At 40.1% G+C, this 14,921-nt stretch overlaps 1 protein-coding gene and 1 non-coding gene across 10 annotated transcripts in view; both read left to right on the forward strand.

Annotated features, from left to right (window-relative positions):
- The window catches only part of WIPF1 (WAS/WASL interacting protein family member 1), a 146,117-nt gene that overhangs the window by 113,677 nt on the left and 17,519 nt on the right, over positions 1-14,921 (forward strand). For 4 of the 9 annotated variants that reach the window (XM_033231074.1, XM_033231073.1, XM_033231075.1 and 1 more), the window contains one exon: positions 6,146-6,197. In XM_033231074.1, the coding sequence (XP_033086965.1) occupies positions 6,146-6,197 (52 nt within the window). Of the gene's footprint in view, positions 1-6,145; positions 9,157-9,513; positions 9,614-12,192; positions 12,227-14,921 lie in introns of those variants that run through there. The other 5 variants (XM_033231078.1, XM_033231077.1, XM_033231079.1 and 2 more) reach the window with 4 other exon arrangements.
- LOC117095481 lies at positions 2,471-2,533 on the forward strand. The gene has a single exon (XR_004442020.1). It is a non-coding gene; the product is annotated as a U7 small nuclear RNA (small nuclear RNA).

Here is a 14,921-nt window from a genome sequence, read left to right on the forward strand (position 1 = left end):
ATCGTCCTCCATTTTCATCTTCCTGAGACAGCACAAGTAGAGCAATCTTCTATGCCTTCTAGTTTGAAATTGGCATAATGTCTGATTAATTATAACAAAAACTCCCTGTAACTGCCTTGATCTTTCAAACGTATGATAATCATAGCTTTACAGAGCATTACATGAAAATGTAAATATATCCATAATCTCACTACATAATAGATATTTCATTTTATCAGATTCTCATCCAATTTTTTATCCATATAATTCTGATTTTTTTATGTAGTTATAATGACAGTGTATAGTTTTTTAGCGGGGTTTACATAACATTGCTTAGTAAATAGTGCCCAGGTCATCACATGGTTTTTATTTCAGCATATAGTAATTTACCATTACCATGGACATTTAAATTATTTCTGTTGTTCTGGTAATGTAAGTAATGCTACCATAAGAAGTAAATTGCAATCAAGGGTATCCAGTTAGGAAAAGAAGAAGTCAAATGTCCCTGTTTGCAGATGACATGATTGTATATTTAGAAAAACCCATCGTCTCAGCCCAAAATCTCCTTAAGCTGATAAGCAACTTCAGCAAAGTCTCAGGATACAAAATTAATGTGCAAAAATCACAAGCATTCTTATACACCAGTAACAGACAAGCAGAGAGCCAAGTCAGGAATGAACTTCCATTCACAATTGCTTCAAGAGAATAAATACCTAGGAATCCAGCTTACAAGGGATGTAAAGGACCTCTTCAAGGAGAACTACAAACCACTGCTCAGTGAAATCAAAGAGGACACAAACAAATGGAAGAACATACCATGCTCATGGATAGGAAGAATCAATATCGTGAAAATGGCCATACTGCCCAAGGTGATTTATAGATTCAATGCCATCCCCATCAAGCTACCAATGACTTTCTTCACAGAATTGGAAAAAACTGCTTTAAAGTTCATATGGAACCAAAAAGAGCCCGCATTGCCAAGACAATCCTAGGTCAAAGGACAAAGCTGGAGGCGTCACGCTACCTGACTTCAAACTATACTACAAGGCTACAGTAACCAAAACAGCATGGTACTGGTACCACAACAGAGAAATAGACCAGTGGAACAGAACAGAGTCCTCAGAAATAATACCACACATCTACAGCCATCTGATCTTTGACAAACCTGACAAAAACAAGAAATGGGAAAGGATTCCCTATTTAATAAATGGTGCTGGGAAAATTGGCTAGCCACAAGTAGAAAGCTGAAACTGGATCCTTTCCTTACCCCTTATACGAAAATTAATTCAAGATGGATTAGAGACTTAAATGTTAGACCTAATACCATAAAAACCCTAGAAGAAAATCTAGGTAGTACCATTCAGGACATAGGCATGGGCAAGGACTTCATGTCTAAAACACCAAAAGCAACGGCAGCAAAAGCCAAAATTGACAATGGGATCTCATTAAACTAAAGAGCTTTTGCACAGCAAAAGAAACTACCATCAGAGTGAACAGGCACCTACAGAATGGGAGAAAATTTTTGCAACCTACTCATCTGACAAAGGGCTATATCCAGAATCTACAAAGAACTCAAACAAATATACAAGAAAAAACAAACAACCCCATCAAAAAGTGGGGAAAGGATATGAACAGACATTTCTCAAAAGAAGACATCCATACAGCCAACAGACACATGAAAAAATGCTCGTCATCACTCGCCATCAGAGAAATGCAAATCAAAACCACAATGAGATACCATCTCACACCAGTTAGAATGGCAATCATTAAGAAGTCAGAAACAATAGATGTTGGAGAGGATGTGGAGAAATAGGAACACTTTTACACTGTTGGTGGGATTGTAAACTAGTTCAACCATTATGGAAAACAGTATGGCGATTCCTCAAGGATCTAGAACTAGATGTACCATATGACCCAGCCATCCCACTACTGGGTATATACCCAAAGGATTATAAATTACTCTACTACAAAGACACATGCACACGTATGTTTATTGCGGCACTATTCACAATAGCAAAGACTTGGAATCAACCCAAATGTCCATCTGTGACAGACTGGATTAAGAAAATGTGGCACATATACACCATGGAATACTATGCAGCCATCAAAAAGGATGAGTTTGCGTCCTTTGTAGGGACATGGATGCAGCTGGAAACCATCATTCTTAGCAAACTATCACAAGAAGAGAAAACCAAACACCGCATGTTCTCACTCATAGGTGGGAACTGAACAATGAGATCACTTGGACTGGGAAGGGGAACATCACACACTGGGGCCTATCATGGGGAGGGGGGAGGAGGGAGGGATTGCATTGGGGAGTTATACATGATATAAACGTTATGCACATGTACCCTAGAACTTAAAGTATAATAAAAAATAAAAAAGAACAAAAAAAAAAAAAAGAAGTAAATTGCTTTTCCTCCATTGAAAAAGGGTGTCAACAAGAAGGGAAAATAGACAAACTGGAAGTTTATAACACTAAATGTATAGGAAGTGTTACAGCTCTTTCAGAATTTGTCTAGCAGGCTTTCCAGGGTTTTGCTGGAAAGCCTCTTAAATTTACTTTTAAAAAAACACAATAGCCAGGCACGGTGGCTCACGCCTGTAATACCAGTACTTTGGGAGGCTGAGGCGGGCAGATCACGAGGTCAGGAGTTCGACACCAGCCTGACCAACATGGCGAAACCCCATCTCTACTAAAAATACAAAAATTAGCCGGGCATGGTGGCATGCGCCTGTAATCCCTCAGGAACTGAGGCAGGAGAATCACTTGAACCCGGGAGGTAGAGGTTGCAGTGAGCTGAGATCGCACCATTGCACTCCAGCCTGGGCGACAGAGCAAGACTTCGTCTTGGGGAAAAAAAAAACAGCAACAATAAATATATACAATGAAGAAAGAATTAGCATGAAATATGCATATGTCACCCATGAGGCTGAGATTCATGGCAGCCTTAGCCTCAGAGCCAACTTTCCAAACCAGAAATAGAGAAAACATAACCTAATAAGTCAAATACGTCACAACACCGCTAGCCATGGCCTCACTCCCTAGCAGAGCATCTACACCTACTCAGAGCCTACTGATTCTTTTCTAACACAGTTTAAAGTAATTTTTGGTTGGTTGGTTGGTTCCAAACCTTATAGGAGATTAGTAACAGCTAAAGTTAAGACTAGTGAGAAGCAAAATCACTGACATGGGAGAGAAGTGACAGATGGCAGTCCCAGGTCAGAGGAGGAGACAGGAACATGGCTGTGCTGTGTGTTACAGCGCAGGACAACACCAGATGTTTCTGTTGGGTTAAATTTCTATTGGGTTAAATGGGATTAAATTAATTGAGTTAACCTGTGCTTTGTGCCGCTGTAGAAAAATTTAAAGAATTAGAAAATACAGGAAATTTTCCATGGACAAATGCTAGAAGAAAACAGAATACTACTGCTTAAAAGGAAAACTTTAATTCCTGGAAAAATTTGTTTATGTGGAAGACTGCATTCATAGACAATACCTAATGAAGAGGTATAGCTGTAATAAAATTATTATACAACAGTTGATGATTGAAATTTTTAGTGAAGACCAGGCACAGTGGCTCACGCCTGTAATCCCAGCACTTTGGGAGGCCAAGGTGGGCAGATCACTTGAGGTCGGGAGTTCGAGACCAGCCTGACCAACATGGAGAAAACCTGTATCTACTAAAAATACAAAATTAGCTGGGCATGGCGGCGCATGCCTGTAATCCCAGCTACTCAGGAGGCTGAGGCAGGAGAATTCCTTGAACTCAGGAGGTGGAGGTTGCGGTGAGCAGAAGTCACACCATTGCACTCCAGCCTGGGCAAGAAGAGCGAAACTCCATCTCAAAAAAAAAAAGAAAAATTTTTAGTGAAAAGTAAGTTTTCACATGGGACAGGTATCTTTGAGTGCTGTGTGTGTGTGTGTGTGTGGTGTGTGTGTGTGTGTGTATGTGTTCACCAGAAGAAGGGCTTCTGTTTGATAAGAGTACAACCCTTCTTCCTTCTTGGGCACCAATAAATGAATTGACTTTAAGGAGTTGTTCATATAGACTCTAAACATTTTTTCTGACTTATTATTTTCCTCTTATTCTAAATATTATTTGTGTTTTTAAATTGGTAACAGGCCATCTTCCCTGTACCCTCTAGATTTTTAATGTAATAGCTAAGCATATTTCTTCTCCCATCCTTCTTTAAGACTCAAGTAGGCAATGTAAGGACTAGAACTGTGTCCTGCTCACTGTTGCATCTTCCTTGAGGGGCACAGAGCCTGAAACATGAAGGGCATTTTCAAGTATTTCTTTTTAAAAATGTTCTTATAGAGACAGGATATCTCTGTGTCGCCCAGGCTGGTCTTGAGCTTCTGTCCTCAAGTAGTCCCCTGCCTTAACCTCCCAAAGCACTGGATTATAGGCATGAGCTACCACACCTAGCCTAAAAGTAGTTTTTAAATTGGTGAATTAATTTCTGCTGTCTACCAAAATTTTTTTGTACATTTGCCTTAAATATTTCCAGCATTAGGCATGTTTAATATTTTATAATGATAATGTATCATGTAACAAAAATAAATAAGGCACTGTCGAGTACCAAGTTTTCCTCTGCTCTGCAGCGGCCTCAGCCTCCCAGCCCACAGCCTGAGAGCACACCCAGACAGCCCTGAGCAGTACCGAATGCACTTGGAGTGTACTCTAATTACAGCTTTGGACTAGGCCAGCCCTCATTCTACTAACCACTTGTGGCGGGTCAGTTGATGGTCAGGGCTCCATGATAGGTGTCTGGTTTACATCCAGATGAGTCTTTTCTCAGATGCCTGCCCAAGAAAATATTTGGTGGGGATGGTGAGAGGAAGAGGCGCCTCTTTCAGTGTTTTCTCCTAACTCTTTTCCTTGCTCAGAAATTTGGTTCTTTCTCAGAAATCCCTAAGTGGACCAGTAGGGTCCCTATCAAGATCCCTACTGAGGAATCTGCCAGTTCCAGCCCACTGAGTCTCAAGAGTAGTGGTTAGAGCAGACCTACCTGATTGACACATGCACTGAGTAGACCTGTTCACAGCATCTGAGCACCTGACCTCATGCTGAATACCTGTTAAATTCTCAACAAATGTTTGTGTAGTAAATGAATTTTTCTTATGTGAATGGGTTTTAAGCCTAGTTACAGTGGACTGATAGCCCATGAATAGCTTGGTTTTTGGTTTTGTTTTGTTTTTGAGACAGGGTCTCACTCTGTCACCCAGGCTGGAGTGCAGTGGCACAATCTTGGCTCATTGCAGCCTCGACCTCCCAGGTTCAGGTGATCCTCCCACCACAGCCTCCTGGGTAGCTGGGACTATGGGACAGGCACGCACCAACCTGCCTGGCTAATTTTTTGGAGACAGGGTTTTGCTATGTTGCCCAGGCTGGTCTCGAACTCCTGAGCTCAAACCATCCTCCCTCCTCAGCCTCCCAAAGTGCTGGGGATACAGGTGTGAGCCACCGCAACAGGGCCATGAATAACTTTTGAAAGAACACATTGATAGAGCACTTGAAAAGATGCTCAACATCACTGATTTTTAGGGAACTGCAAATAAAACTATAGTGAGATACAACTTTACACCCATTAGGATGGCTACTGTCAGAAAAGCTTTCTCATTTTTAATTAGAAGACACCTAAATGCCCAACAAAAGGGAATTGACTAGGTAGACTGTAGTGTACTCATATTTTGAAATACAGTCTGTCATTAATAATCTTTGCAAAGAGTAATGCCTTTGAAAGATGTTCAAACTGATTACATGATCTTATTTCTGGAAGAAAACGGGGAACTGTTCCTAAATAAAAAATATACATGTAATTGGTTATCTCTGGGTGCTGGAGGAATGGGTGAGTTGTTTTTACTCATCCGTATTTTCTAAATCTATAATAAACACACACTGTGATAAGAAGAAAATGATTTTTTTTAACTTTGTACAAGTACTTGGGAGCCAGTGATGCATCATCCATTATGATGTTTATTCAGAACATTACTTGCTTCTTTTCACCTCTCACTTCTCATCCACAACATATGCCAGTTAGCTGACAGCCCTGGTCATGGGGATGAGGTAGTGGGTACCTGTGCAACTATCCCCGAGTTTCCACAATGAGAACATCGGCTTTCTAACCAAAATTATATTTTGTCTGTTTTTTCACCAAGGTGGATCCAACCGAAGAGAAAGGGGTGCCCCACCACTCCCTCCCATCCCAAGGTGATCTTTGCCTGCTCTTCTCTACCCAAGCTCAAGAGCTGCTTCTGTTGCTAAGGACTGCACACCCTCCTCCCTGCTTCTTCCCTTATGCCCCATGTATGGGCAGGAGGAAAGATGGGAGGGTGAGTGGGAATATGCGTGTGTGCGTGGGAATCGGTAAGGAATGCACCTAGCTTTTCATATTGTTTATTCTCCAGGCTATTGCTTGCTTCAGCTGCAGCCGGGGTCGATAGGCTTTTGTGGTAATAGGCAGAGATGAATTGCATCCCAGCTTTCCACCAACCAAATCCAAACATTCACTGCTTATTTGCCACAGACTGTAATTATTAAAGTCCCTGAGAGCTGTTTTCTCCCATTCCTTTTTTGCATGCTTGGCCTCCTGTCTGTTTCCATGAACCACAGACCACCTAAGCAAGCTGCTGAGTAAGGGCTCACAGGAAACTTTTGCAGTCACAGGATGTCCAATCTTTGGCAGTCTGAGCTCAGCTCCAAGACAGAGCTATCCAATAGAAATATAATGTGAGCCCCATATACAACTTTAACATTTCTAGTATATTTTCAACAAGTGAAGTTAATATGCATCCAAAGTATTTCAACCTGTAATCAACATAAACTTTTAATGAGATATTTTATATTATTTTTTGGTACCGAATCTTCAAAATCCAGTGTATTTTACACTTACTGGTAGCACATCTCCATTTGGACTAGTCACATTTTTAAGTGCTCAGTGGCCACATGTGGCTGGTGGCTACTGGATTAGACAGCACAAGTCTGGAAGATGGAAGCTAGTGCAGAAACCTCGTTTAAAAAACAAAAAAGGCAAGATGGGCTTGAGCAATTCAAGAGGCAACTAAAAATAAAATTAGGACCCAGTACCTTGTTTGACACACAGTTTGACCTTCGATTTTGCTCCCGTATCTTCCCTCTTCCCTTAACATCTGTATACAAGTGTTGCGTCAGAGTACCAAGGTCAGAAATTAATTGAGTACAGTTTACTAAAGTCATGTGGAATAAAGCCACTGGAAAGAAACAGAAAGCCTGTCGGGACTTCCGGGCTCAGAACCAGCTGGCTCACGCAGTCACTTGTCAGTTGGACTTCTGCCTTGTGAAATGGAAGCAGCCTTTGTTCCTCTCTGGCTGAGCAAGCTCCTGAGGCTGGGAGAGACTAGGAAGGCTTGGTAGGAGGGGAAGAAAGTCAGGGAAAGGTGTCAAATCAGAAACATGGAAGAAGAAGGGAACAGATTTGAGTTGGTGGGTAAAACTCTAAAATAATCTAAATCTGATTCCTATGTAAGGGTTGAGCGAATTAGGGAGATTGCTAGTGGAAATTGGAGGGAATTTGTTTTGCATCATTTGTCTAGGATCTATGCAAATACAGCTCCACTAAAGGACCATAGGGAAGAGCCAGCCTTGCCTTTTCTTACATGATTTTGTTTACAAAATTTTAGTAGGACTTTTAAATCTAGCTATAGAGTTGGGAAAAAAATATTTCCACTTAGATATTTTATATGGTTTTGTTTAAAATGACCATTACTTGTTTTTTAAAAACACATGACCACATATGTATATGTATATCTACCTAAACGTTGTATCATGGTTTCAGTATGTTATGCATGTATTACTGGGAGATGCTAACAAGAAACCAACCCAAAGAAAATTCTGAAAAATACATTTCTATTTATAGAATAAATGTTTCACTTATATAAAAGCAAAAGAACTTAGAGTTCTAATAAATGGGATGTCTAATAAACTATGAAGTTACTGATTTGAATATATTATATTTTTATAACTTCCTTGCCAAAGTCCTGATGTAGTACATTAGAGAACCTGTGTTTCCTCTCTCATCGACCATTCGTCTGTCTTCTATACAGTCATTTGGGCTTTTTACTCAAAGAGAATCAAGAAATAATGAGGTGTAACAAGCTTGGCAAAGTGTTGGTTTTTTTAAAAAAAATTGTTAATCTCTAGCAGTTTGGTAATTTAGCAGCATCATTTATTTGGGATTCTTTTATCTGATTTCAACAGTGAAAAGCATCCCTGTGATAAAGCCTAATGACCCATTTCACAAAAGATGGAGTTTGCCCTTCCTAGAAAATATGACAGAGAAAAGTCTGACTCAAAGAAAGTGGGTCTGAATTTTATAAGGGGTAGTAACAATTGGACAATTCCTTTGCATATCTGAACTTGGCAGGTACCATTCTAAATTTGAAACAGGGTCATAGCTCAAAGTTGCCATTCTTCCAGAATAGAGAGCTTTTAGAATGTAGTGCTTTAAGTGAGTGTTTCATGAATACACCTACACCCTTTCTTTGAAAGTCTGCAACCTAATTGCATCTAAAACTTTGAATAAGTTCTGTGGTAAAATCTCAAACTATGGAAAATTACAAAAATGAATATTTTCTTCCCTGAAATCAGAGCTTACATGTGTGTTTTTTTCATAAAATTTTCAGATAAATGTATTCAACATGTAATACAGTATTTTAACATTCACCTCTTATTTTATATCGAAATGTATTACAGTATTAAAACTCAGTGTTCAGTATTTATTTCACTATGCATATTATTTAGTAAAAGCCAGGAGAAATGTTTAATCCAATGGTGCCTTACTTTGTGATTTAAAAGAAGACAACTTTTTTTATGTCTAAGTAGCAGATTATTTGCATATTTGTAAAAACTGTTAGGTCTTTATATTTTAAATTGTAATACCAGTTTTGTTATTTTAGTAGCAGAAATGGGATGATTGTTCAAGTTCCCAAAAAATGTTGGCGTGAAATTAATTTTTTCCTCCTTATAGTCAAGGACGGTAGAGGAAGAAAAACATTTTTTTCATACCATGCACTATGTAAACAGACACATTTTGGTATCTGTGTCATCAGGACAGTGTAAATGGTAGGGTAGAGACTCCCCTAGACATCTGCATCTTTGTAAGTTAGCCAGACAATAAAGAAAAGCAGAATGATATGGTGTCAACTGGTGGTTTTTCTTTTAAGTATTGTTTATGTAAATATAAACAAAAAACAAGTGTCTGTTTTCTGTTTTAAACTGTGGAAAAGAAAGACAAAAAAAGGTTTGTATAAGTAAGTATTCATTGCACCTACTTGCCAATCCAGTCTTCGTTTTTTCTGAGAATCTGCATCTTAGTCAAAATCTGTTTACTTGAGGCAGATGTTTCTACGAGGAGGTAAAGATGGATGGCTGAAGCAATGGATGATGAAATGACAAAGACTGGCATGGATACTGATAAATACAGGAAAGGCCAATGGGAATTTAGGAGCCTGATAACTTTCTTAATTATCTGCTGTATGTGTATATACAGATCTCAATATAGAAGAACGGCTAAGAGCTTAAGACCTGGCTCTTACTTGCAAGTCACTTCACTAAACCTGTTTCCTTATCTATAAGGTGAGGAACTATCTTATAGCATTAATATATGCATTAAATGAGATAATGCACTCAGCATTTAGCCTTAATGTAAGCACTCAATAAGGAGTAGCCACTATTAGTGTGAAGTAGGAAACAAATATTTATATAATGATCCCAAATTAACTGGAGCCAAATCCACTAGAAGGGGATGTACCAGTGTACTTTGAAAGGAAAGGAACAGTAGCTCCTAGATTGAAAAAATATCCATATCAGAAATGCAAAGCAACCTCTACATAAGTAAGGGCCGCCTCACCTACTGTCCTCCCTGTACCTCCAGGCCTGGAAAATGAAATTTTACCGTGCTTCAGTCATCAAAGAAATATTATTGGGTTCAGTATGAAATAACAGAAGGTAAAGGCCAGAAAGAACCTCACAGATAGGGCGACCTTAGAATTTATGATCCACAGTGGAACATGTTTGAGAGTGGAAGGGGTGCTAATAGTTGCAGTAGCAAAACAGGTGTAAGTCTGGGTTGCCTTGGAAAATTGGGCCATGTGGTCACCCCACTCAGAGGTCATCCAGTCCAACCGTCTGGGCTCACAGATGGGCAATTTAAGGCCCTAAATGATGTACTGATGACGGACAATGTGACTTCTCACTGTACTGTCCCATCTTCATAGTCCTTCCTGCCTCTGTCACTGTTTCATGTGTCTTTCGCATTGGCTGGAAAGAAAAGGCCAAATGGAGAGGTTACAGCGTCACAGCAAAAGCCGTGCACCCACAGACCTGCATTTGGATTCTGGCTCTGCCACTTGCTCCCTGTGAGGCCATAGACAAGTTATTTAAGTCTGAGTTCTAGCTTCCTTGATTGCAAAATGGTTACAACGCTTAAACAATACACATCCAGAAGCTTTGTAGGTGGTTTATTGAAAAAAATAAATAAATTTTAAAATAAATAAGTAAATATGCAAAACTCAAGCAAGATACTTGGCACATGTTAGGCATTCAATGAAAATTAACTCCATTTCATTTCTTAATCATTTTGCCATCAAACCTCGGCCGTATTCATGATGGAATTCTCAAACACAGTCAAAGAAGTCTTGACAAAATTCATTTACAGAATCTTTAGGAATAAAAACCGCTTTTAAGTCTGGCCTCATTTGTTCAAAGTGGAAGTATTTATTTGATTCATCCATTTAGTAAGTTTTTATTGAGCCCTTACTGTTTACCAGCTTCACCATAAATGACCTATTAATAACTGGTATCTCCACCATGACTGTAGTGGTCAAGCGATCTCTGAGTGGCAGTTAAGGAGGCCAGCACCCATTCCAAACAGGCCTGGGGGCAACTTCAGTCACCCAAGCCGCAGAGGGCTTGCATACTAGTGGAGAAGACACATTAAAATAGTTCTTGCCCCCTTGAGTAATTTATTTGCTTTCTTTTTTTCTTTTTTCTTTTTATTTTTTTTTATTTTTATTTTTTTGAGACGGAGTCTGGCTCTGTCGCCCAGGCTGGAGTGCAGTGGCCGGATCTCAGCTCACTGCAAGCTCCGCCTCCCAGGTTCACGCCATTCTCCTGCCTCCGCCTCCCAAGTAGCTGGGACTACAGGCGCCCGCCTCGTCGCCGGGCTAGTTTTTTGTATTCTTTAGTAGAGACGGGGTTCACCGTATTAGCCAGGATGGTCTCGATCTCCTGACCTTGTGATCCGCCCGTCTCGGCCTCCCAAAGTGCTGGGATTACAGGCTTGAGCCACCGCGCCCGGCCTGCTTTCTTTTTTTCTAATCGCAATGTTACGGTAAATTCCACTAGTTTTTAAAAAATTGTTAAACCTACAGGAACCTTGAAAAAAAAAGTATTTGGGAGGATTTTTGATGACCAATAAGTTACATCTTTTGGGTTTTGATTAATTTGGAAGGTAAATTCAAGGATTCCGAGTTCTCTAAACATTCCAACTAATTGAAGGCTCCCTGGGTACCTAATAGTCACCAGTTCCCTTCTCCCTTGTCTTCCCCCAGCCTCACTTCCCTCCAGCCTGAAAACGTGGTATTTAATGTCTATGTCTGGAGTTACATTTAGCATGTGCATGTTTCTCTTACTGGTAAATGTTTAGAAATGTCCCATTCATCAATATTATAGCACAAATGCCTTTGTCTTAAAATGTTGCTTCCATTATTACATAGGTGCATTTATAAGAAGCTAATTAAGCTCGAGCTTTGGGATCCCCCACTTGCAAGGGAGGGGGGTTCTGTTCATTATTATTTTTATTTTAAAGGGTCTCATTCTGTCACCCAGGCTGGAGTGCAGTGGCATGATCATAGCTCACTGCAGCCTCAGATTCCTGAGTTCAAGCAATCCTCCTGCCTCAGCCTCCTGAGTCACTGAGACTGACTACAGGTGCGCAACCATGCCTGGCTAATTTTTTAATTTTTTTTTTTTTTGTAAAGAGGGGTGGTCTCGCCATACTGCCCAGGCTAGTCTCAAATTCCTGGCCTCAAGCGAGTCTCCCACCTCAGCCTCCTAAAGTGCAAGGATTACAGGTGTGAGAGACTGTGCCTGGCTGGGGCTTCAAGTTAAATTCTCATTTTCATATCTAGTTTTTTATTTGTGATTTTATATTATTTTTCTTAAATAGGACATCTTATATTGTCTAAAGCTTCAGACCTCACAAAACCTGGACCTGCCCTTGCAATTCTGCCTTGCTCAACTTCTGGTGGAGAACTCAACCAAAGTGAATGTCTTAAAAACTTTAAGTCACCAGCTTCCCGTGAGTGACAGATATAAGAGGACCAAAGTGTTTGCCTCCTTCATACTCCCTGAGTGACCTGTCAATGTCTCTAAAATAACGTGGTCATTGCATTGCCCACACTGCATTAGAGTCAAAAGCCCCAGAACGTGACCTATCTGAGAAAATATGTTTGACCTTTGAGGTCCCCGGAAAACAAGTCTAGCTGTTAATAGATGTTGAGCTCAAATTCAGCTTAAGTTTTGGCCAGGAGGATGCATGCCAGAACACCTGGAATATCCATCATGGACTTAAATACGTTTTAGTCATAAGGACTCCCACCGTTTTCCTGTTTTCTGTCTGCCTTGGTAAGTTAAAGTTCACCCATCAAAATGCTATCTATCTCAGATCAGTTCCAGAAACAAAGAGCAGCAAATAATTGGAAAAACCCACATGATTTAATGGAGCTGTTGTACTCCCTGATATTTATTTGTACATTTACTTATTCAAATCATCAACAAAAGTTGAGGAACTATAATTTATTAAGCACTAGGAATATAAAGACATATATGATATAATAGGAAGTTTTTAAATACTAGTCCCAGAACCAAGTGTGAGTTTAAATTCTAGATCTAACAAAAACTTCAGCCAGTAGGTACAACCCAACCCCATCCTACAACTGGTTCTGGAATGCATCTCATCACAGACATAGGGCTGTTTGGCTGGCTGTGAGCATGCAAGGAAAATTCCCACTCATGCTTGCTCCTTCAAGATTTACTCTTGGAGCAAAAGCGTGGACAGTCCCAAAGGAGGCCACCATGGGAAAATGAAAAAACATCTAACACAGTAATGAACAGTAATTTTATACCATCAAGACATGCTACCGTGGTCAGGCACAGTGGCTCACACCCATATTCCTAAGACTTTGGGAGGATTGCTTGAGTCCAGGAATTCAAGACCAGCCTGGACAACATAGCAAGACCCTGTCTCAAATAAATTTTAAAAATTAGCCGGGCATGGTGGCATATGCCTATACTCCTAACTACTCAGGAGGCTGGGGCAGGAGGATCACTTGAGCCCAGGAGTTTAAAGTTGCAATGAGCTATGATCCTTCCACTGCACTCCAGCCTGAGTGCCACAGACCCCATCTCTTAAAACAATAAAAAATTTTTAAAAAGAAGACACTCTGCCTAATTTATGTATCTAAATAACAACACAAGTATTGTCTTTCTTTTTCATATAACCACCACCAATACTACAATTTGATCTAGGCTCTTTACAAATATTATTGCCAATCTTTGTATCGTTACAGGTAGAGAAATCAAAGCCTGAGTGGATTAGAAATTTGCCTCAAGCCACTTGCCTTAAGTGGATGAGAATTCAAACTCAAAGCTGCCTGATCAAATTTGAATAGGGAGTAATATCATTAACTTTTCATTTGTCAGTTTAAAAAAATACCGCTATTTCCTATCAGTAAGGACTTTTAATGAGCCAAGACAATGGAAGACCTCATTTGAGAATGAGATAGTTGGCTCAACTGAATAAACATAGCTTCCTGGAAAGCTCCTCCATTGTTCTCACTTTCCTCATTGGACTGTGGACTGGCTCTGCATTTACCATCTGGGGCACATTGCTTCTTGGATGTGATCCAACTTCTTTTGGTTCTTTGCAGTTTAGGGGGTGGTTATAATCCCTGCCTTGAAGTTTTAAAAAGGATATTACATAAATTTGCTTTTCAGCTCATCTTATCAGATACCTGCTACCTTTTAAGGTGATCTCAGAGAAGCCAATAAAGTTCAGATGTCATTTCATTAAGCGGTTACAGGTTACGGAAAATCCCCATGTCAGAATCAAACTGCAGTGTGCCTAGTTACTTTGCTTTCCTGTGAATCTCCCTTCCTTTGTACTGTTCATTATTTATATTTCTACTGTTCCTATCATAAATTTATAGTATTAAATTTCTTTTTCACTGTCCTTGGAGTTGGAAAATCCATGTGGCTCTTTTAAATACCAAATAATAGGATTTGCTTTTTGGTAATAGCCAGAAGTAAACCTTGCGTTCTTTGCCTCCTCATACTACCTAACACTCCGTAGAACAAAAAGCAGCCATATTCAACACAACTGAAAAGAGTGGCTCCACAGTTTTCAGGCATTTTTACATACCTTATGTCATTTGTACCCCACAGCAGCCCTCGGAGGAAGGAGGAAGAAACTGATCCCCATGTCACAGGTGCAGGGCTAAGGCCTGAGAGAGGAAGTAACTTAAGGCCTCACAGCTGTTAGGCTTACAGACCAAGACTAAACTCCTCTGACTCTTTCAGTCACATTCTTTTCACTGCATTTCTGTCCTTATTGTCTTCATTCATTTGACAAATATTATTGTGCATCTTCTCACAACAGAGATAGCGTGAAGTAAGCCCTGCTGAGGATATGCAGGTCAGTACTGCAAAATGCCTGTATCTCAGGAAGCCTATGGTCTTTGGGCGGGGCTGAGGCAAGGACGTGAGGAACTCTAGAACTAGGCAGAGTACCTTAATTGTTATTCAAAGTCCAGATAAAACGCATCAGGAGGATCCAAAGAAGCTACAACACCTGTGAAAGGGGTTGCGCCTCACTGCTTCACCCTCACAGGCACTGTT

Source organism: Trachypithecus francoisi, unplaced genomic scaffold, assembly GCF_009764315.1.
Source record: "Trachypithecus francoisi isolate TF-2019V2 unplaced genomic scaffold, Tfra_2.0 Lachesis_group13, whole genome shotgun sequence".
Taxonomy (NCBI): Eukaryota; Metazoa; Chordata; class Mammalia; order Primates; family Cercopithecidae; genus Trachypithecus; species Trachypithecus francoisi.